At 40.2% G+C, this 23422-nt stretch overlaps 2 protein-coding genes across 3 annotated transcripts; both read right to left on the bottom strand.

Moving 5' to 3' along the window:
- Positions 1–3303: 3303 nt before the first annotated feature.
- rhoh (ras homolog family member H) lies at positions 3304–7267 on the bottom strand. Its single transcript, XM_085163138.1, has 2 exons — positions 6846–7267; positions 3304–5588 (listed from the first exon to the last, which is right to left on the bottom strand). Exon 2 carries the CDS (start codon positions 5134–5136, stop codon positions 4549–4551), a length of 588 nt encoding a protein of 195 aa, XP_085019264.1. The 5' UTR covers positions 5137–5588; positions 6846–7267; the 3' UTR covers positions 3304–4548.
- Positions 7268–9709: 2442 nt separating this feature from the next.
- On the bottom strand, positions 9710–22453 carry n4bp2 (NEDD4 binding protein 2). 2 transcript variants are annotated; one of them, XM_085163135.1, is made up of 16 exons: positions 22003–22453; positions 20327–21314; positions 18991–19115; positions 18344–18432; positions 18048–18124; positions 17789–17929; positions 14867–17502; positions 14342–14427; positions 13848–13893; positions 13458–13681; positions 13232–13356; positions 12974–13100; positions 11699–11872; positions 11392–11560; positions 10566–10689; positions 9710–10475 (listed from the first exon to the last, which is right to left on the bottom strand). In XM_085163135.1, the coding sequence occupies exons 1-16, from the start codon at positions 22241–22243 to the stop codon at positions 10430–10432; spliced, it is 5418 nt and encodes a 1805-aa protein (XP_085019261.1). In that variant the 5' UTR covers positions 22244–22453; the 3' UTR covers positions 9710–10429. The 2 variants fall into 2 exon arrangements, with proteins under 2 accessions (XP_085019261.1, XP_085019260.1); XM_085163134.1 differs by having other exon boundaries at positions 11699–11875; positions 22003–22451.
- Positions 22454–23422: the final 969 nt, after the last annotated feature.

Genomic DNA, 23422 nt, shown 5'->3' with positions numbered 1-23422 from the left:
TCATTTGCAGTAAGAAAAGCACTTTGATCTGAAATATTCTGTCTGGTAATATAATAAATGATTTTATATTGCCAGATCCCATCAAATATATAAACAATTAACAGTTAACTAATAATGTCTAGCGAGAATTGTTTGTGTAGCCACCGTGTGACTTTACTTTTCGGCCTTGTGGTATAGAGCTCAGATCAGTTAGCCACATTATCGCACTGGAAAGGCCCCCTTTTTTTCCAGAAGTGATTTTGGCTCGTTGAAAAACAAAGGTTAAAATATTAAGATAGCTCATTTGCTTTTAGCTGCATTTAGTTTTAGGGATGTGTGATGACTTACTGTCATACTGACTGAGGCCACTACAGCCTGAATACCACAGGAAGAAGACTGGAAAGTACTGAGAGGTGGTTTGTTACTTTTGGCCTTTAATTGAATTTTTCACTGGAATTGTTGAAAATCAGATTGTTACGTCATTTAAAAAATGCAAAATAAGGACAAATACATTTATTTCTTCTTGTTTTTTAGTAAATCGTGTCTGTTGGAATCAGTTATTAAATATGCTGCTTTTTTTTTTCTTTTGTGCAATATTGTAAGAAATGGAAACGAGTGGCTGTTTTTTCCTGTAACAGTAGTGCAAGAGCTTTAGAATAAAACCAAAGTTAAATGTTCTCATTGTCATTAACGTTATTAGCGACACTCGTGTTTATGAAATGTCCTCCAAGGCATATGAGAAAGAAGCACACCCACCACTCTCTGACTATGAAGTGGCTTGGCTGCATACAGTTGTGTACACCACCAGTGTGTGTGTGTGTGTGTGTCAGAGAGGCAGAGAGAGAGACAGAGGCATACAGCGACACAGAAGACAAGGATAAGGTATTGTGGTAGCTGTGGCAGAGAGCACAATGAGAGATGAAAGCTGTGACCACAGCAGGCTGTCAAACATGCTGAACTCTTAAAGTCAAGCATTTCTTATTTGTCACTTATAAAACTGCCGACATGCATCGAAGGCATGTAAAATGTCCTTTTACAATTTACATTTATCGTCAGATACATTTGAACATGTGACAGCATCTTTGGATTACAAATACCCTTCAAAAATATACCAGCAGCAAAGTAGAAATCGTGCTTTTGCTACTAAAAATCAGAAGGAAACTTGACAAGAGAGGGAAAATAAAGAGACTAGCTCGAGATTTTCTAAACTGTTTATGTCCTAATAGCACAGCAAACCTATGAATTATATGTGTAACCTTTGTACATCTATGAAAATGAACACACAATTTCATGTGCTGAAAAAATACACAACTTCTTACTGTTGTTTTTATATGTTTGATTCACACTTAATTACTTAAACATTTCACAAAACACTTGGCAAGAATACACAAAACATACAAACCGATATAGTAACACATCCACATCATATCATATTTATACATTTTATAACATCTTTACAAAAGTTGCTTCTATGACAATGTGTGTATCACTCCTATAAAGTCTATTGAGGACCAGCTAACGTAAACAATCAATGTTAAGATTATTTGCCTGACAGAACAAACAAGCTTATTTGGCTTCGATTAGAAGATACCAAAATTAAATGAAAGTTAAAACCAGTTTGTACACTTGATTTATTTTTATTTCAAAGGCAAATACATAATGTAGCAGAAACACATTTAATTCTGACAAACGACTTTTGGCATGGGGCTTTATTTATATTGTTAAATGTTTATTATGTGAATTAACTGAAGTCTAATTTCTCGTGCTCATGTCATATGACACAACTTTAGCAAACAAACTGATCTGTAAAACTTAATAACTTTTTTTTGTTAAAGTAAATGAATCAAACTCTCAAATAGAGTCTCACTGGTTCATTTGTACCCCTGGATAACTGGCTTATTGTACCATCGTTGATGTTTCATCAATTTCATCTCACGCTCTTGTGTGTTATCTACAGGGAGCTGTATGGTTGTCAGCACAAGTATAAGTGTGTGCAAAAAAAACGTGTGTGTGTGTGTGTGTTCAAGTGTGCGGACAGATGTGTTGAGAGTCACTGTGTGTGTTTGCACAACTTTGTACTGCACAGACTATGTGTGTGTGTGTGTGTGTGTGTGTGTGTGTGTGCTGGGATGCGGTTAGGTTTTTTTTTACCATATCCTTCAAAAGTCTTCATTTGTACCTCTCATCCTCAGCAGCTCTAAACACCATATAGGACAGAGATATGTAGAGAAGCAGCGGGAGACGGCATGAGAGCTCGTCTGAGCTTCGTCCCTGGTGCTTTGCTTTTCCTGGTTGTCCTTTTTTAGACTTTCATTTAGCCAAAACAATAAAGTTTGGTTTAAACTGAAATAAAATAGTTTCATACGAACTAATTTGTTCAGCCATGTGTGTCGTTCTCTGATGTACGGGTCTCACCCCTCATATTTAGGACAAGCGATGATGTATTGACGGCATTTAAAATCTAAATGTTCACAGTGTCAATAACTCATATATCAAAATAATGAAAATTATTCTTTTTGCCTGCTTTTGCAGAATTACTGTTACAGACTATATCTTACGTTTTGACTTGAAATGGAGCTTTAGACGAATAGATTTCTGTGTGTGTGTTGATTTTAATTGATTTTACATACAACACAATATACATACAATATCAAAATCTTGTAATTTTTTTGACAAGCCTGACATTTTTGGCCTTCGCACTTGACAGCGTGAAGGCCTTACATAAACACCAGAAGGTATTTCTAATCATACCGCTTCTGCGTATAACAGCTTACACCGATACACCGAGTCCCAAAACCCTCAGGAGCAAGTTTTAGGCTAAATAAATAAATCTAATAACTTGAATAAAGTTTTTATAATATGCATATTTTTCATAATTTATTTAATCATACAACAGTAACATTAACATTTTTCTGCACATCACTCTGCATTAGTATATATCATACAGCTACTACAGTTATATAAACCATACGTTCGATGGCTGCGTATTAAAGGTCTGAGACCTTAGACGTCTAAAGACTGCAGACGAGTGTTGTGTGCAGAACATGACACATTAAGTAAACCCCTATATGGAAGCTCATTGGTGTTCAGATCTTTTTCAAATCCGCTTGGTGGGCTTTTTTTTTTTGTGATCCAGCACATCCATCCAGTCTTTTTGATTGGTTGATAAAGCTTTCTTCAAACAAAGTGTTTTTAACATACTTATCATTAGTTTGAAGAAATAACCAAACAGTTTATAGTTTGAAACAGCTATTCTCAAAATGTGCTGAAAAAATATAAAACTTCTTACTGTTTTTTATACACTCTGATCCACACTTCCTTTGAGTTTAATTGCTTCCATATTTCATATAACACTTGTTAGGGATACACAAAACATGCAAAACAGCATGGCAACATAAAACACCGGCCACGCGATATACACTATATGCATATAGTGAAGTACAACATGTTTGCAAAAGTTCCCATCATATTCTGTGGCACTGCATACAAATTTGTGTTGATTTGCTGTAATCAAAGTGAAAACTATTCACATTACATGACAAATAATGTGAGGCTTCTAATGGCAGGCAAATAAACTTAAATCCAATGCAATTACACCAAAAATGACTGAATATCTGACACTCAAAGTAACATACACTTCCCAGTGGCTGCACATTTGTTCAGCCCTCTGCTATGGTTAAAACTGTACAAACACACTGAATGTTCACATCAATGGAAGCTGTAGTCAGTGTGTTAAAACCTTAGTTGTTCCAGAAATAAAATACACGCACGCACACACACAATAGGGGGGACTTTTTTATATATATATTTTCTGAGTAGAGGGGTTTTTTTTGTGTTTTTTTTTAATACACATTGCGGGATTTCAATAAAAATAAAAACTTATTTACTGAGAAAAAATTCTAGATCATCTTTAGATTTTTGTCATTAATTAAAAAGACCTCACATGTAAAAATGCAAATCTAATCTAGAGAACATTACGCAACATGTATGCATTTCTGTCAACTGTTTGTTGACTAATTAACACTTGTTTTCTGGTAATATCTAATCAAATTTAACTATATGTATGAGTACGTTCAGCCCAACGTGGTAAAATATTCTCATTTGGCTCTTTGAGTTGACACGTACATTATTATTTTCTTGGTATGTTAAATAACTGCTGAGAAACAGCAGCACAAGCATATCATTATTTACTTCATCCCCTTAAATAAAATGTCTCTAGGGTTTTTATAGACGTTATCCTTGATGAATAAAAGCTTTAATTAAGAAAAATTCCTTCGCCACAAATGCTTTGTCCCTTTAGACCAAGAATAAACACAATTCTCGAGGACATGTATGGGTAAGTCAAACATATGAATCAGAGTCTGTTAGGTTTTCAGTCAGTGTAATCTCAGTTTAAATACTGATCCAGTTTAGGATGGTCTTGTGGGGAGGTTAGTGAAAAAGAAGTTTATTAAAGAAATCCTAATTTGTGTTCTTGTACCCCTACAACACCCAACTGAGTTTGAATAATAAGTTTAAAAAGATCATCTGATAAAAGGCTCAGGAGCTCACAAAATCAAGGTGAATGGGTCAAAAGACCTTACACTGGTTCATGCTGAACATGCGTCTTCTGGCCTGTTTCTTGGCCTGGTTAACAACTGTCCGCACAGCGTACTCAAACACCTGCTGCACACCGCGGTTTCCTAAGGAGGAGCACTCCAAATAGCCTTTAGCCCTAACATCTTGAGCCACGTGTTTACCCTCGGATGGTGTGATGCATGTGCCCCGGTGCCCACCCATTTCCCTCAAGTCTGTCTGGGTTGCCACAACCAGCACCGGTACCCTGGGCAAGTGTTGTCGAACCTCATTGATCCACTTGTTCTGGACACTGGCGAGAGAGTGGGGGTTAGCCACAGAGAAGCAGATTAGGACGACATCGGCCTGCTGGTATGATCTTGGTCGGATCTGTTTGAAGCTGTCATTGCCGGCCGTGTCCCACAGCCCCAGGCTGATCTGGATACCGTCCATGTACACCTCCACCCCTGTGTTGTCAAACACTGTGGGCTTATAGCTGTCGGGGAAAGTCTCCGAGGTGAAGCGAACCAGCAGGGCCGTTTTTCCGACTGCGCTGTCCCCGACTAGGACGCACTTAATCGACATTTCCGGAAAGTCATTCATGATTGCCTCAGATTATTTCCCTCCTTAAGTTGCTTGTCCTAACTTTTTTGTTTTTGTTTTTGTTTAGAGGGACGCAAAGTCCACAAGGCAGACAAAAGCACTGATCAGTCTGTGTGCTGTACTTCCGTATCCAGGCGGTAGTTTTGTGTAGCCCTGCTTGGTGTAAGCTTCATTAATAGATGCTCTACTGCAGTGGTCATTCAGTTTATTGAAGGGACTTACAACGTGTCTCCTGTCACTGACAATAAGTGTGTACAGGCAGCTCTTCTCCAACAGACAGATTTATATATACGCTTCGCATAACCTCTTAGATCTTCAGGCCATCTCAGCTCGCCTCACTTCCGCATTATGTGCGCAGCAGCTGGTCAGGTTCTGGTCCTTCTCTCTAACCATCTCGAAGATCCTCCTTTTTGTTAGGCAGGTCTAATCTCGGCACTGAAGACCAAGATTTGCTGGGAAAGAGAGATGAAGACACAGCATTTTAAAAACAAGAGGTATCGGAGAGCCCCTAGAACAGTTTGTTCAGCTGAAGCTTCATTTGCACGTCTCTCTGTACGTCTGACGAAATCTTCCCCTACAGCATGCAGTCTAACATGTAAGATACCTGCAGCGCAGCTCTTAAAACAATATGTTTGCATGAGAGAAAGGATCAGAAAGAAGATGATATGAAATAGGAGCTCAAACAATCAAGCTGTCAACCGCTTGAGTCATGTATGAAGATGACACTCACTTTTGCTTTTTATGATAATTTTAAGTATAAAGATTCAATTCTGTGTCAAAGTTCTGATTAAAACACGGAAGTAAAGACTGCTTTGTTTGGGCGTGACCCAGAATTCACAGCTTTATCCTGTAAACTTTAACAGGTGCTCACAAATAAAATCTCAGAACTCTCAAGCTCACATATAAGATCCACCTTGCGTGTCTCCTTTCTCGATTCTGCAGTTTATACCACAATCTGACATCTGACCAGGGGTGAGGATGTCTCAGTTTAACAAGGTGACAAACATGAATCTTGACAACTAATGACCCAGTTTAACAAAATCTACTGGCAGATCTTCATTATTCACTTTTAAACTGACGGTTTTATTAAAGCAAGCGGCAGACATACCAAGTGACAACCTCAAAACCACCTGCCATGTCACACAGTCATCCAAAATGGAAAGCCCTGCGTAACGCAGATGGGACGCTTTAATCAGTGGTTTTTCCACAGCTCATTTCTCACTAAATTATCTCACTAAAATCATTTTTATTTGATTCTGTCATTGGTCAGAGGAAATGATGTAAGCCATTTACTAAAAATAGGAGAAAAAATGTGACCAATTTGTTAAACTAGTGAACTGTCCTACCATCCTCATCCTCACTCAGTGTAGCTATAGTTTGTATAGGTATATGTAAAATCTTACAAAACATCCACAGTTCTTATCAATTTGCACTTCTCAGATTTCAGGAACACACTTTAAAGAGCTCATGGTTCAGTTTTAAAGTTTGACTGCTTAAAAACAAAAAACTAAAACTAAAAAAATATCTTTAAAAAAACTAATAACGACCCTTTTAATTTCTAAAAGATTATCATTTACATAATTAATCGATTGTTAAATTTCAGAACTGAGTAGAAAATCTGGGTCATAAAGGCTTCAGGAACACGATGTTGTATCAAGACAAAGAGAAAGAAAAAGATAAAGGCGAGAGAAGAAGATGGTTCGGCCTACCTTTCTTGTCAGTCTTCTCAATCTTTAACGGGCGGATGCTGGCTGCTGCCGCCTTTGTAGACTTCACAGAGCTGTTAAAAATCACTCGTTAAACTCCCAAAAGGGCCCTCTTAATAATCATAAGAAGCCGGCCCGCTTTTTTGTTTAAACGCCCCTGCCACGGGCGCTATTAATTAGGACAAAAACGAGACGAGATATTGAGGCACCTTCCTAAATAATTGTCTCGTATGCACCGAAAGGAAGTGAGAAAGTACGAGAAAAGTCAAGTCAATTGCATCCGCTTGTTGGAGTGTGGAGGTGTGACTGAGTCTACTGCTCGCCTCCCCCACAGCAGCTGTGCCGTGCGTATCACTTTGTTTCTGTTGTGGATTTGTACTGTTTGCTTGCAACTTTACGCACAGCTGGCGCACGCTATAAAGGGCTTTTATAACAGTGTTAACGCAGCCAAACTAGCCGCTGTGATCGCACTATGATGTGGGCAACTATTGCAAACAATGGGCTAAGCTGTGTGTTTTTTTGTTTTGTTTTTTTAATTGTCACTAATAAACAAGAAAGCACATTTAGGTGCATATGCTTATTGCGCCTTATATGCAGAAAGTCCGACTTATTTTCCATTTTTGATGGGAAAAAGTGGGATTTTACAGCTTTAAACTATAAAGATTAAATAAAAGGCAGTGTAGGTTGAAACTGAAGTGGGTTTGAGTAATATAACAGATCAAAGGAGATGAATTCATTTTTTATGTGCAAAAACGTATTAAATTTTTACTTTTATTTCCACATTTTGTTAACATTGCGAGTTAATTGTAACTTTAAATTTGTACACAATGCGTTGACAATATACTTCTGCATTGTACAATATGTGGACAAATTAGGCAGCATATATACAGAGACAAACCCGTCAACGTGTGGACAGGAGTGCGTGTAGATGGGTGCGAGCAAGTGTTATGTGCGAATGTGTTTTACTTAGTTCAGTGTGGGAACAAGAATGTGCAAAAATCGAAGTGATATTTTTTTAAACCTTCTTAAAAATGGTTTTACCCCTCTGCGCGTCTCCGCGGCTGTGCGATACAAAAACAAACCACCATCAGGGGCCTCTCTGGCAGCTTAGGCAGGGTCAGCGATTCTTTGGTTAATTCGTTGAAACTGTATTTTGAACTTTGATTTACTTTCATATCTATCTGAAGAATGCACAGTGAGTAACCAATATCAGACGTGTGTCACGATACCTTAGCCTCAATCAAAGATGTTTATTTACTTGCAACACCTGTTTCCAAAAAAAGATGTTGTGATATGAGTAAATTGACAGAACCCAATTATCTGACACATTTTTATATATTTACATGAAAATAGTTCAAAGACAACCTATAAACTTGTCTTTGTTGTTTTCTTTATGCCACTTCAAAATTAGTTGCCATTATAACTTAAAAAGAAACGGAAACAGTGGCAACAAAGACTAAAAACTTGTTTTATGCTTTAAAAAAAAAAAGAAAAGGTAACATAAACCCCACAGGTAATTAGGTTAATTGGCATTAGCTTAGTAACATGACCTGTTACACCATGACCTTTCACTGATGTGAGGCTGCTGGTTCCCCTAACAAGGTCCCCTCAATTCACAGTTACATAGAGCACAGAAGGGATAATCCTACTCTTTATACTGACCTAATGTAGATGTGACAGTAATGATTTAATCAGGAATGAGTAATGTAATTAAGTAGTGTTGATTACTTAATTACCCCCCCCCCCCCCAATTGCTTGTGATTTGTTGGGATTGGGTTAGGATAGGGGAGGTTCAGAGGATAGGCGGGGAGGGGGGTTTGCTCACGAAAAGGGGTAGTGAATGTATAAAAATCACTGTCGTTCATAATGTATAGAGTTAACTTGTCTTTGATTTTATAAAGTATGTGCAGAGAACAACAAAAAAGATGCTGAGAAGTTCATGACTGAAAAGTGTGTAGAGAAATGGTTTAACAAAAATGTTTTGTAGTGGAAATTTATAAAGAATTTGGGGATTTCACAATTTAAATACATGAGATGATGAAAACATTCAGAGCATTTGGGGAATTCTTTGTACACGAGGCACTAGGTTAAAAACTCACAGCACTAAATGGCCACAATCTTCAGCCAAATTTTTTTTTAGTTGAAATTACTGCAAGGACTCAGATATTTCTGTCTCTACAAACAAAACTTTAAAAATTACCATTAAAAACAACAACAAAAAAAAAAACAAAAGGAAAAAAAAAATCTGAATTTGAACTCGTCTTTGAAAATCATGCACACAGACTGAAGAGGAGCAGGACCACCTGGCATGTTATCTGTGCACCGATCAAAAGCACACATACAGGATAGCATGAGCAGTTTGCACATGTGTGAAAACAGCACTGTTGCTAAACAATATAGAAGTATTGTGAAGGAAAAAAGCATAGTGCGTAAGTTTATTTAAGCAAGATAATACCACACCACATACTGCATTTATTTATAGCAGGTTCGCTCTGTAATAACAAACTCCAGGTGCTCAACTAGCCTGATGACTGTAACTGTAAAATACAGTTTACATATTAAAGATGTTTTATATTTGTAACTTATTCAAAAACGATAAATGTAAATCACTCACACAAAAGCACAGAAATATTAAACTGTAAGTTTTATTCCACAATTCCATGTCTTCTTTAAAAAACACAAACAACCAAATACAAAAATACAATCTTCTTTATAATTTATGTGGTCTCAACAATATGTACATTCGGTAAAAGCCGTCAACACTGTTGTTACACATTATCTGAAAAATATTATAGAGAAGCTATTTAAAACTACAAAACTAGAATTCTAACCGTTACAGTACAGCTGCTGCAAAATATGGCACAATGTTTTTAAAAAAAACTACAAGGAAAAGCACTGGAAACAATCTTTAAACTTAGAGTTCATCACCTGAGTGTCAGTATATTAGCAGCAAAACGCTGCTTGGACTTGCGCAAGAGTAAATGAAGAGCACTGGGTTGCAGAAGCAGCTGCTGAGGCAAAAAAAAAAAAAAGAGCGATTTCTGCAGAAATCACAGTGAACGTTCTTCAAACTGCTCAATGACACCACACACTCGCTTTCCTTCTGAGCACTGGGCTTCATGAAAAAAAGCATCAAATTATTAAACTGTGTAAATATTTTTGTCATATCACTTAAAACCCTGGAGAGAAACCTCCAAGCAGACAGCATGCCATCAGGTTTGAAATAAAGCATTATAAAACACTTACATGTTTAAATAATTAACAACTTAATTGAAATGGAGATTTTTAATCTTTAAAAAGATTTCTTAAAAATACACACTATAAAACAATTAAATATAAAAATGCACACAATCCGTCTTTACAAACACAGCGTTCCACACCATAAACACGGGAGAAAAACTCGAAAGGGAGAGCGAGTGAGTATATATCAAAAAAAAAAAAAGCTGAGACAAGACTGATGGTGGCGGAGAATCATACTAAATAAACGGTAACAGTTGTATTGTGGCATCGTAGAAGTGGAAGGTGAGAGATAAAGAGAGTGTTGTCCTCCATAGCAGCTTCAGTCTGAACACAATAAACGGATTCTTTCACTTCAAAGAGACCAACACAAGACCCGGCTTTGGCTCAGTGAACCTGAGAGATGCAGAGATACGAGAAAATGTGGGTGAAGATGAACATGTAAAGCATGCAACATGTCTTGAGTGTGCGTGCGTGCGTGCATACCTGTAGTGTTTGTTAGTGAGGTAGTCTATAACAGCGGGACGGATGCGTGCCACGCCCCCCTGGCTGCGGTTCCCTCTTCCTGTGATGACAGAGAGCTGAGGTCGGCACAGACCCTGCTCACACTCTACACCGAAAGAGGCCAAAGAAGAAGAAACACAAGCAGAAAGTTACAGTTTACAGCAGTAATAACGAACGCAAACTCTGAATGGGGCATGGAGTAACTGCGCTTTCTAACAAGTGTCCTGCTGGGTAATGATGTACACCACCGGCGCTTGTCCCTGGTTAGCACCTGGACTCGAAGCAATATCCAATCACTTTTACACATTCAGTTCAGAACATCTCAACTTCTTCTTTTCTTCGTTACAAACAGAGTAAACTGTAGTACAGGTGTCAAGTCTTTTTTAAAGTAAAAGCGATTTTCAGACATGGAATATGTAACTTTGCTGGGGGGGGTTTACACATGGCAGCCACCACACTTGTGTGATCTTTAGCACCTGGTGACTGAGAGAAAGGCAGACATGACACGCGGGCTGTGATAATATATGTACGTACTACAGAGACTGTAGAGCTCGCTAACATGTTTCTCCTTGTACTGCTGCAGCTGTTACACTTTTCTGATAACATTTCATTCAGACTTGGGCTCTGTTGCAATGTTACTCCGTCCAATAATGAGGTCAGTGGGGGGAGGGTTTCACCTAAATGTCCCCACATGGGATTATTCTGACATGAGTGACGTGTTCAGTTGCCACAGATTAACATTAAGGAATTTGTGAAAAGGGCATCTGTAACAAGCTACCGCTTACTGAATAGATAATAGTTTAAGCACCTTTGGTTTTGTCCAGTAAGACCTGAGCTAGATGTTCCAGGGCCTCATTGACATGTAACCCATGGAGGTCCAGGATATTGCTGGGCAGCAGCGATGAGTTGACCCTCTCAAAAATCTGAACAGCTGCACGGTGATTAGCCTCACGCATACGCTGGCCATGGAGGTGCCCCTGAAAAAGCAGAAAGAAAGACAAATTGAAATAAAAAAGGCACAAATATATTTATTTAATTAGATGGCAATGACATGCTACACATTCAAAAACAGTAATAATAAAATGTTGTGCTTCGTGTTGTGCTCAGTCACTCACCTGCTGTGCGTAAAATGAGGCCACTTCTTTGCGTCCCTGCTTGTAGGCCTCTGCAGCCTTAGCAAAGCTCTCGAGCTGTCGGCTCCTCTGCAGTCTGGCCTCGGCCCTGAAGTCTTCATAATCTGGATCTTCTGTATCCTGATAATTAGGTACGGCCGATTCCACGGCCCTCTGCTTCTGACAAATTAAAAGAGCAGAATGATCAAGACACACTTAAGGGTGTGGAAAATTAAAGGCGACTGTCAGCTCTCTGCATTTGCTCAGATATGATGTTGTACTGTAGGTAAACCTATTCTATACATTATTTCTTTCTATTTTTCTGGGAAAATGGGAAACAGGTGCAGCAATTTATTGGAACACATGGAAACATACATGGAAATGCAGTTTATAAGTCTGTATGACAACCTCTATCTCCAGGCCTATGTCAGGTCTTTGCTGGATATTTCTTTCCTATTTTTTAAGGACATGACTGTCGAATACTGTTCAATCTGATAATTTTTAAAGCCAACACCTGTTCTTTTTTTCCTACTTGTGCAGTTTCTTCAGTTTTGTTTTGTTTTGTTTTTTTTGTTTTTTTTTGGGGGGGGGGGGGGGCGGGGGGGGGGGGGAGAGATAAAATGCAAACCAATTCAAAAGTTTTCAGCTGGTAAAAAAAAATAAAAAATTTTTGCCAATTGAACTGTTTTTGGCATTTTATGTAAATTTTACTAAAGATATGAGAACAAATTAGGTGTTCTGCTAGTAATAACATGCAAAATTTAAAATGGATTCTTTGCCAAGTTGTCTTATGTGTTATGGTTTCTCCTTTTTTAAGCCTTTTTTACACTTCAATGATTCATAGTACAGTCTTCAGTAACTTAACAAACTGAAAAAGCATTCCTTTGAAAATGATTATGTACAAGGACTGGACTGAAAATGAGAGAAAAGGTAGCCAATGTTAAAAGAAAACCCTGGAAAGGCCTCCAGAAAGTCTGGACAGCTACTGTTCACGAGCACTTTAAATAAATTAGAAAAAAAAGGTCTGGACTTTTGCACAGTACTTCTACAAGTTGAATCTCACAATTCAACTTGTCTGTATTGTAAAATGATAATTGTCGAGATGTTGCAATGAAACAAAGGGATTTCTCCGACATCCAAATATGGAAAATACAAGCTAAAAAGATCGAGACAGTAATTAAACAGTTCATGTTTTTCCACCTGTGAAACAGATCTAATGTATACTGTACATGTGTTCAGTTCTCCATTGTTTTCATTCTCTGCCTGTGTTGTGAATACCTTTTCCCTCTCCTTGCTGGCTGGTCTGTGGTGGTCAGAGCGAGGAGCTTCTGGAGCAACTACAGTCTTCACAGGCTCCTCGTTCAGTAGAGAACGAAGAAACAATTCTGCCTCCGTGAGGCTGTAACTAAACAAACACACACACACAAAGAAAAAGACACATTAGCCACTAAAATCAGTACACCAACTAATGTTTAGAGGACTATAAAAAGTTTCTCAAAACAATGTTAAAGTTCAGTGTTACAGTCATTTTCTCACTTGTGGTCCCTGAAAATGTCCTGCAGAAAATGCCTGTCAATGGTGGGGAAGAGGGCATACAGCTGCTTCTCTTTCAAAAGCGCGGCTCCGTTACGTTGGTCAAGGTCTGCACGACTTTTTCTGGTCTAAAAGAGAGCGTTGGACTTTAAGAAAAGGATATCAACGCAGAACAAGATCATTAAATAAAATCTAAAAAATCTGCAGGTGCAGTAGGCGTGCGCGTTACCTTCTCTAAGTTGTTCTGCAAAGCCTGTTCTTCTTCCATAATCTCTCTAAGAGAGACAAGCGGACGGGACGCATTCCAGTGATCCATGATTGGCATCGGACCGCGAGGCTCTGGGTGGCTGCCCATTGACGTGTACTCATCCGTGCTGATCAAGACGTTTGCTGACTGCGTCTGGTCTCGCGACCCGGTTTTTCCCGTCTGTGAATCACCCCAATGTACCGAACCTAACAATCCAGAAAAACTGTTAAGTCTGTGCATGTTCACAGACTTAACAGTTCACTGCATATGCACTGTCAGCATGTGTACTGTATTCAACAGAGTATTACTCATATGCTGAACAGATTATTCCTGAATGTCATTTAAGAGTATTTTGGTGTGTATTAAACTTACTTTCCTGAAGCAGGTGAAAGGAAAGAGCCGCTTGTCTTTGACTTTCCTGAAAAACATAAATTATACATGAATGCACAATAATTCACACACAATAAATTACAACAGAGTAGGGACATGAACATAAGGCCCGCAGGCCAGAACTGACCTGGCAAAGAATAAAGCCCAGTGTACAACAAAATATGAGGTTATCAATTTTGGACTTCTAACGATTTCTATTTTATTTGTTTTACACCTTTTTCTGATGATAAAGACCTCCCCCATAGCCATTAATTCTATATCAGAGTAGTTAAGAAACAGATAAACAATTAAATAAAAAAGGCTGTTGAAATTGCACTTTTTTATCTTATATTACCGTATCTCGAGAATTAAATGTGTAGTTAAACATCTTTACACAGAAAGTGGAGTTTCACTTGTCTGGCCCATTTAAGATTAAAGCGGGCTGTTGACATCTCGGTATTAGACCTAATGCAGGTGAAACAGTAGTTTAAACTCACTTGAATGGTTTCCTTCCACTTCTGGTGGAGCAGCTTAGCAAGGTTCAAGTCCATCTGCACTGCATAGTCATTTGCAGAGCACGAACCTGAATAAAAATCAAGCAGGACATATACAATCATGTCAGTTTGGAGTAGCAGAGAAGAATAAAAATACCACTAAAGGCATCAGTTGGATCAGTTACCAGAGTACGAAAGACTGTATCAAACTGCAGAACCAGAGAGCGACGGGAACACTTTTGTAAAAAAGAGAAACGTGACATCACACCCAGATTAACAGAACACCTGTTTGGAGCTGCAAAAGAGTTTTATATGATTCTTTTACAGTTACTTTACTCCTTTTTGGTGTATACAGCTGAATGAAACAGCATTGATGCAATTTAAGAGGTCATCTCTAAACCACATGCTTTTACTGCATCTGTAAGAATAATGATATAACGCCCCTCTTCCCCCTGGCTTCATCCATGACCAATCACAATAAGGCCTCAAGTTTGACATTTCTTGGTTGAAAACCTGTGTGTTAGTTACCTGGGTCTACTCCCACAGGGCCAAATAGTTCAGTTAACTGCAGTGCCAGCTCAGTGGGTAGTTTCAGCTCCACGCTCTGAATATCCAGGTGATGTCGGCCTCGTGTCTCCTCTCCCCTCTGCTTTTCCTCTCTCTCCTCTCTCTCCAGCTCCTCCAGTTCAGCCCACAGCAGTCGATTCATCTCTTCCATGTTGGCAATCTCGTCCTCAATCTTAGCCCCTGACATTTCAATTATTGCATTATCTGAGCTCCCACCCCAAGCTCCTCTTTCCTGGTCAGACTCTGATATTGCTTTGGGTTCAGCGCTGTTACTTCTCTCTCTTTCCTTTACTGATTCAGGAACACGGAGATCTGTTTCAGGAGCTTTTTCTGAATCTGGGATTGCATCAGGATGGTTTGTAACCAGAACAGCTGCTCCTCCAGAATCGGACACATCTATATTACTGACTGTCACACTGGTTGATTGCTGGGTCTCCACCTCAAGCACAAATGGCTTTTCCTTTGGCCAATCTTCAGGATGATCCTCATCCAACATATTAGGATACGAACTGCTTTCTACAGCCTGACAGGAAGCAGCACACAGATCAGATGTGTCGTTGATGTGAGCCAGACCATCCTCCTCTTCGCCATCTTCATCTCTAAAGAACCTTTCTCCAGAGTCCAGCAGCAGGTTGGTGGTCCACTCTATGTCCTGACTGCACTTGTCATACAGGTCTTCTAAAGTGTCAAAGCTAACGAGCCTAAAATGACGACTGAGAACACGCAGGCTCTCAAGCCGGTTTTGAGTCAACCCGAGCTCTTTTTCCTCCAACTGTGTGCCTTTCTCATGCACCACACGGTAGGGTACCTCTCTGTGGCCAGATGGGTGAACTGCATCTGCTGCACACACGGCAGAGGAGAGCTCTGGCACAAAACGAGAAGAGTCGCCATACAGGATTCTGATGTCACCAGTGGCCACAGAGTCGGCTAAATCATCGGGGTTGGTTTGACGATTGAGACGCCAAAGAAGGGCAAAGCCTTGAGGTTCTGTCTGGGTGAAGCAGCCAGTATCTGCCAGAGGTGGCTGCAGGGATGCCTCAGATTTAGACAGATCCAAGTTTGGTTTAAGATCAAGAGTAGTGTTCGCATTAAACTTGGTTTCACCAGCTGAGCCACTATGGCAAGAGTCTGAGTTTTGAGCTGTGGAGTTGGGACAATCTACGGACAGGGGGCAGTTTTGAGTGAAGGTGAGTGCGAGTTTGCACTGCTTCCCTGACCTACGACCCTGACGCAGTTTTCCCTCCTGACCACCTCCGATGGAGGGGCTGCTTTCTGTTTCCACAGAGCCTTCACACACAGGACTCTGACACATTTCACTCATATATGTACAATCAGCCTCTGCGGCAGTCTCTCGGTCATTCTCAGTGCATTTACTCATATCCACATGAGGAGTGGCCTCATCTTCAGTACTGTGGCTTCCTGTATCACTGTTACATACATCTAAAGTTTTGGAGCTGTCTAACAAATCTGTGGCAAGAGCTGAAGTTGGATTTTCTTTATTGGCTGAATTTAGGTCTGCAGTCTCTGGCTCCGTAGTATTCCTTTCCTCTTCATTAGGTCTTTCGTTCTCGATTTTAAATCCATCCAAATCATCAATTCTTGATTCCTGGCCAATACAAGAGGCGGCAGCCTTCCAGTCTAACACACAGTCTGGTAAATCACCTCTGCTGACATTAATTGTGTTCTTGTTTCGTTTTCTCTCTTTACTATTAGATCTGCTGCTGTGGGATTCCTCAGAGCTTCCATCTGCCTCATCCTCTCTCTCGGATCTTTCTCCAGAACTCAGAGAAAGGAAGGGAGAGTGGGAAGAGCAGGTTGAAACTGTGGCTACGCCAGTCTGGATGAGATCAAGAAGCTTCTGAACCTCAGTTACATCCGGACCTGGCTGTGCTGGCTGTGCTCTTATTGCTTTTTCATAAACACTGGCTTCTTGACATGCATCTTCATCTTCCCTTCCATGTACCTCATATCTTTCTCTTTTTCTTGCCTCCCGCTGCATTAGAGGCCCTTCACATGGCCAGTCTCCCACAAAGTTCATCGTTTTAGGCGTGACCTTCTCTTCTTCGTACCTCACCACCTCGAATCTTTTTACTTTCTCCTCTCTTATCATTTCTTTCACCTTTGTCATGCTGTCAACTTGGTTAGTGTCTTTCACCAGATCTGCAGGCTCCATCCTCCTGCTTGGTCTTTCTCTCTTCACTCTCTGTCCAATAGACTCAGCGAAAGCCACAGGAATTTCATCCGCACACTGATCTTCATTCATCACCGATTCTACAATACAGTCTGGCATTCTCTGCTCTAATACTGGGTGATTTCGCTCTAACTGAGCATCTAGCTCAGAGTCTAATTCCCCCAAATTCATATCATCATTTTCATCAGAAGCTTCCGGGCTGTCTGTAGGTTTTTCTCCAAGGTGTAAGTTGAGAGACTCAGTGGATTTGGGGCTGCCTTCTCTGGGCATTCCCACGTCTCCAGAAAAACCAACAGACGACACATCTGGGAGAGAGGAAAAGCGCTGAGAGGTGGAGGTCTGACATCCTTCAGCTAATCTGGGCTGACCTACAAGGTCAGGACAAGGTGCTTCAGAAGATGCAAGCCTAAAGGAACAAAAAAGATACGCAGGCATGGTCAGACGTTTACATACATTTATCATGGGCATGAATGTCTGATAATTTTGGCCTTTTAATTATTTCTTTCAATCAGTCTTTTCCCAGAAAGGAATGATTGTACAGCATGCATCTTTAAACACTTTAAAAATCAAGAACTGAGTGCACAAGTTTAAATTTATTTAGGATTTTCTCTAAAACTCACACACAAGCTCAAATACACACATATAACATAATTTCTCAGGTATATGAAATGGTAATTTGGAGTGAAACTCACTGTGAGATTCTGTTTTGCAGAAGAACCTGTCGTTTCCGTTCAGGCATCTGTGAACCCATGATGGACTGGACTGTGACGAAGCGCTCATATCCTTCAAGCATGCGGCGGACTGTGTCCACGTGTACGTTATGTGTAGTACGCCTGCACAGACCACCAAAAAAGCAAAGCTGAAGGGATGAAATTTTTTCAAGCAACATTTTCAAAAAATCCGTTTCTACACTGAAACCATAGGCTGCTGTAATTCCTCTGTTACGCTCACCTCACCAGTTCTTTGGGTTTATGTTTCCACCAGGTGTCTGGCTCTTTGAACAGTACCTTATAGTCATGTTTTAGTGCCTAGGAAAGATTAAGGGAAAATCTTTTTGTGTAGTTCATAACCAGTTTATGCATACTTCAATATCCAGCCACTTATTATAATAACTACACCCTAAATGTTCAGTTTGCCTCTAGACTAAACTGGACTGCATGTCTGAAAACACATATAGTAAGCAAAAATACGTTCTTAAAAGCCCATTTGCAATGTTGTCTCTTACGTTTACTGATAAGATGACTGACCTGTGCAACATATGGTTTCATCTCCCAGCCCTGCATGTTGGTATTATCAATGATGATGGGATTATTCCCCTTCTCAAAAGCCTCCTTAGCTGTGGGACAAGAATAAGGGAGATAAGCCACAGTGTGATTCTTCCAATAGTACAACAGAAGCTGAAAAAGCATAAAGCAATCAATAACAGAGACTTGCTATCACTGTGTGTGTGTGTGTTCCTGTCTAGCTATCTTTGTGAGGACCGAAATCTGCATTCTACTATACTTGTGAGAACCAACGGTCACTTGTAAGGACACACTCACCGGTCCTCACAAGCTATAAATGTGGTTATAGTGTCAGGGTTACAATTAGGTTAATAATAATAATAATAATAATGGATTGGATTTATATAGCGCTTTTCAAGGCACCCAAAGCGCGTTACAATGCCACTATTCATTCACTCTTGCATTCACACACTGGTGGAGGCAAGCTACAGTTGTAGCCACAGCTGCCCTGGGGCAGACTGACAGAAGCGAGGCTGCCATATCGCGGTTATGGTTAGGGTAAGGGGCTAGGGAAACCATTATGTCAATGAAGGTACTCACTAAGATAGCTGAACGGTTAATGGCGTAGTGTGTGTGTGTGTGTGTGTGTGTGTGTGTGTGTTGTTGTTTACCTCGTTTATGGTTCCACTCATGGGCCTCCCCCAGGACAGTGGGGTCAAACTTATATTCTCCATTGTGAGTGAAATAGTTGTCGGTGCTTAGTACAACTCCACCGGGGTTGTTCTGTAGCAAGGCTCTGCAAAGACGCAATGAAGTGTAAATGCAACACAGCTGCTGATTACTGTAGCAGAAATCATTGACTCCTCCGGAACAGGGGTTGCTGAAGTGTTGCTTAGATTGTGTCTCTGCTGTTTCAACATAATACCGGCTTTGTTGTAAACTAGTGGTGAATCATTCCTCCGTTGACCAGTAATCTTTTTTTATATTTAGATAATGTGAACATTTTATCATGTTGGTTGTCACTCTGGAACAGAGTCTCTTCCCTGTCTTTAAAACATCCAACACAAGGTTGCAACATACTATGCGACTAATGGAAACACGCTAAAGTTGTGAAAGATTTCCAATATTTCCTACAGTGCTTGAGCAGCAGTTCTCCAGACTTTCTGAAGGTCTTTCAAATCAGTTGCTTTTTCACTCATCATTATACCGAACCATTTTTTAGAGAAATATTTTTGCTACTAAAAACTCTGACCTATGAATCATTCGAGCATGAAAATGGGTGTTGTGTTTATTAATAACAGATGCTTTAACAAAGAAGCTATTTTAAATTGTATCATTAGGCTCTGTGCTACCAGCAGCCTGATCCTAGCCTTTAACAAGCCTGGAGAACTAATTCTGAAGTAACAAAATTACAAGAAAGCTTGCCTAAGAGACCAGGCTGTCTTGGAGAAGAAAAGTGGTCCTAAAAAAATGCTGCATTTCAAGTTCCAGAGAACAGAACAAACTCTGGCTTTTGGCTTAAAAACTGCATTTCAGTTTGCATGTTTGAATAAATTGCTGCACCCATTTCCATTTTCAAAGCAAAATGGACAAATGAGTGGTGGCTCAAGACTTTTGTACAGTGCTATGTTTAAATTATATGTCAGTAATTTAACAAGAAATATTTTATCTTTTCTGGTATTTTTTTAAGATATTTAAATTTCACTGTTAAAGTATTATTTGTAGCACTTTGTAGTAAAATATAAAGAGAAAAAGGAAGATAAACAAGGCAGCAGAATCTAGGTTTTGCATATATATGTATGAAACAAGGAAAAATTACTATGCAACATCTTGTTTTTGTGTGTTGTAAAAATAGAAACCCCACAATTAGTTGCTAAAAGCTCAAATCTTACCAGCCAAGTTATCTAAACTGAGCACCTTATTGGCTGATTTAAAAATTGGTTTTCAGAAAAACCTCCTGTTGAACAGCTGTTACTATTACTTTTTAGGCCATCAAAATATTCCTACCTTGCCAAGGCGGATTTGCCAGACCCCGGAGCGCCCCGCAGGAGCACAAGCACCTTCCCTTCCAAACAAAGCCTGCTGTTGCGGGCAGGAAGCTGTGGGGGAGCAGGCTGGGCCCAAGACTTTGGAATAGTAGCAGAAGGTTTGAGAGGTGCTTGAGAGAGAGGGCCATGAATCAGATAGGGGGCAGACCAATATGAATGTGTGTGAGCCACGGGGGTAATAAAGGCTGGCATCTGGTTTCCATGCATACGAGGAGAAAACACTGGTGCCTCCAGGTTCCAGTGTTTCGATAAGTGGTCGAGCTGCTCCGGATTCACCGTGTTCATCTTGGATCTCGCTCCTCTGTCGGATTGCATGGCCCCAGCGCTCTCTGAAAGAGTGTGTATCAGGTCTTCCTTTTTATACACCTGGAAAGCAGAGGGACGCCCTGAAGCTGCCAGGTCCAAGGCAGGTTTTGGGGTGTTTCCAGATGTTTCTGTTGTCAGGTGTCTGAAATCCAATACAGGTTGCTGCCCTTCTGTGTTCTTTTGTTCCCATGTGCTGAGCTGGTCGAGTGGAGAAGAAGCTCCAGATTTATGCTCTATGAAATGTCCTTCAGGGCCAAGCCGCTCAGCAGAGGGCTCTCCATGGTCCAAGCTGGACTGAAGCAACTCAGGGAGAGCTTGCTGAGGAAGTGGTGGTGGACAGAAAGAAGAAGAAAGCGATGCACCAGAAGATAAATATTTGCTGCTCTGGTGCTCCTCACCAACATCCTGTTGCGCAGCTAGTGTCTCTAGCTCTTGATCAATCAGCAGGTCAAGCTCTTCTGTCAGCAGGTTTGAGGAGGGAGGAGAGGAAGGCTTCTGTGAGGGTTTTGAGGGTTCAGAAAAGTGCTGTGGGGCAAGCAAGGCTGCAGCAGTGCGCTCAAAGCCAGAAACAGAGGGTGGGGCAGGGACTGTGTCTTCAGCAGCCACAGAAAGTTCCAAGAGGGAGTCCATTGCATGTTCAACTATGACACAAAAAGACAGATAAGAGAAGCAGAAAATTTTCCTGCACAACTGAAATGTGTTAAAACAGCACTCAATATCTGAGTGCCATTTTAACACATTAAACGACTTATACAGAGCAAAGTAAAACCACTGATTTATTTACTCACTGTAGAGTAAAATCTATGGCTCAACCACACCATAAAAAACGTATGATTTGTAACTTGGTAGCTATGAATCCATAAGTTTGCCCTTCAGTGACTTTACATGCTCAGAATGTCAGAAGAGCATAAGCAGACCAGGCTGTCAGAGGTTTATAAGGAGACTCGTCAGAAACAAATCTGGATTTTTTTCTGATTTTTGACCATAGTCAGGTGAAGCTGTTACACACAGAGTCACAGATGTTGGGTAAATCATTTGCTGGACAGCTGCCACCTTTAAGTTGGATCCTTGCCCATCCCTTGCACCTCTGCTCCTGGACTATTTAAGGCGCGACTTTATCCAAATTACAAAATACAAATTACAAAATGACTGGTGGTAGTCTTTGTGCCTTTGTATTGTTATATGTCGGTCTTGATCTGCACTACAAAGCATAGTAAATCGCCTCAGTACTGTCAGAAATGCATGACTAAGAAGCTACACAGCTAACTGGTTAGTCAAGTTACAACAAATACCTTTCCCAAAAGTGACACAGCACGTCTGTCACGTTACCTTTGAAGTCACACTCGGAGAGCACGATGTAAATAACTTCGGGGTCCAGGTGTGAGAACATCTCCTGCATGCTTCTGACGATCTCATCTTTGACGGTATTGGGTGGAAAGTTGCTGGACATACCACCGCCGTATCCCTGCTGTAGTGGGTAGCCCGTGTTCTGACCGAGGTTCCCCCGCTCATTTGCACCGCCGTCGGGGAGCCTGCCCGGACTCTGGCCATTTTTCTTTCTCCGAGGCATTCCGTTGGTCACCAGCTGCTCTCATTGGCAGCTAACAGAGCTAGCCACGTAGCCTATGACCTACAGGAGGACGGTTCAAAGCTGAAAACATGTTGTAGCGCCAAAGTGCAAAAACTCTGTAATGCTATCTAATAGCAGCACGAACGACAACACAATTGCACCGGAAGCAACCCATCGGAAGTCAGGAGGGTAACTTCAAAATAATAGGCTGTTTCTCAGTACTCCTACTCGTTATTGAGAAACGCCCAGATTTCCATGGCCTTTCAGAAAAATGTCACACCCTGCTGTGGAAGCTTGTTTCCGCCATTGAAAAAAAAAAATCCATACGTCAGAGTTTCAGGTAATCATACGAAAATTCGAGTTAATTGTAAATTAGATATAATTATATAATTTATATTTATTAACTGAAACATCTGAGAAAATGCCTTGCAATTTCAAATTATCAAGTCAAACTTTGAGAACTATTTTTTGGGATTTATTATAATAGTATATAACCATTAAACACTCTCCTCACTTCTAGATAATCAAAAATATCCTCATAAATTTTTTTAATCAGTATTAATTCCATATTAACACTGAGAACACAAATGCACTCTGTGCATTAAAAGTAGCTGTAGGAAAACGCTTGTGTGTATCGACTGGATTTGCACATTTCCCACACTCACTGACAAGTCAGCTTAGGTGCCTTCATAATCTCCATCCAACTCTTCTCTTGATCTCTGTTTTATTCTTAGCAAGCTTGCAATAAATGGATTCATTTTTATTGTTAGATTTTACTTTATTTTCTTTTACATTGTGGGTAGTTGTACTTGCAGGTGCAAATGCAACGTATACACATTTATATAGCACTTTTCCATTTTTTTTTAAATACAAATCACATTTTATCTATATGGTCCTGTAATATCTTATTCTATACACTAACCTGACTGGGACGTCAGGCTGTGTGCAGGAGCCCACTGGATGACTTGGAGCAAGGTCAGTCCAGGTATTCTGCAATGGGTCAAACATGCAAACTCCACACAGATATGTCCCAGCCACAATTTGAACCATAAACTTTATTTATCTGCGGTGTTAACCACTCCATCAGCCACCCTATTTCAGATCATGTGTCTGAAATGAATAATCATATATGTACCACATAGGATTACTCATATGCAGTGTTACTACTATGTTTTTAGG

This window comes from Neolamprologus multifasciatus, chromosome 6, assembly GCF_963576455.1.
Source record: "Neolamprologus multifasciatus chromosome 6, fNeoMul1.2, whole genome shotgun sequence".
Taxonomy (NCBI): Eukaryota; Metazoa; Chordata; class Actinopteri; order Cichliformes; family Cichlidae; genus Neolamprologus; species Neolamprologus multifasciatus.
This window is presented reverse-complemented; position numbering and strand designations above follow the sequence as displayed.

Excerpts from the sequence above, each read along its gene's own strand:
- n4bp2 (XM_085163134.1), bottom strand. The coding sequence starts at position 22,243 with ATGCCTCGGAGAAAGAAAAATGGCCAGAGTCCGGGCAGGCTCCCCGAC. Across the intron at positions 18,125-18,343 it reads TGAAACCATATGTTGCACAG|GCACTAAAACATGACTATAA; the intron begins GTCAGTCATCTT and ends AATCTTTCCTAG. Across the intron at positions 10,690-11,391 it reads CTTACTGGACAAAACCAAAG|AGTGTGAGCAGGGTCTGTGC; the intron begins GTGCTTAAACTA and ends CTTTCGGTGTAG.
- rhoh (XM_085163138.1), bottom strand. The coding sequence starts at position 5,136 with ATGAATGACTTTCCGGAAATGTCGATTAAGTGCGTCCTAGTCGGGGAC.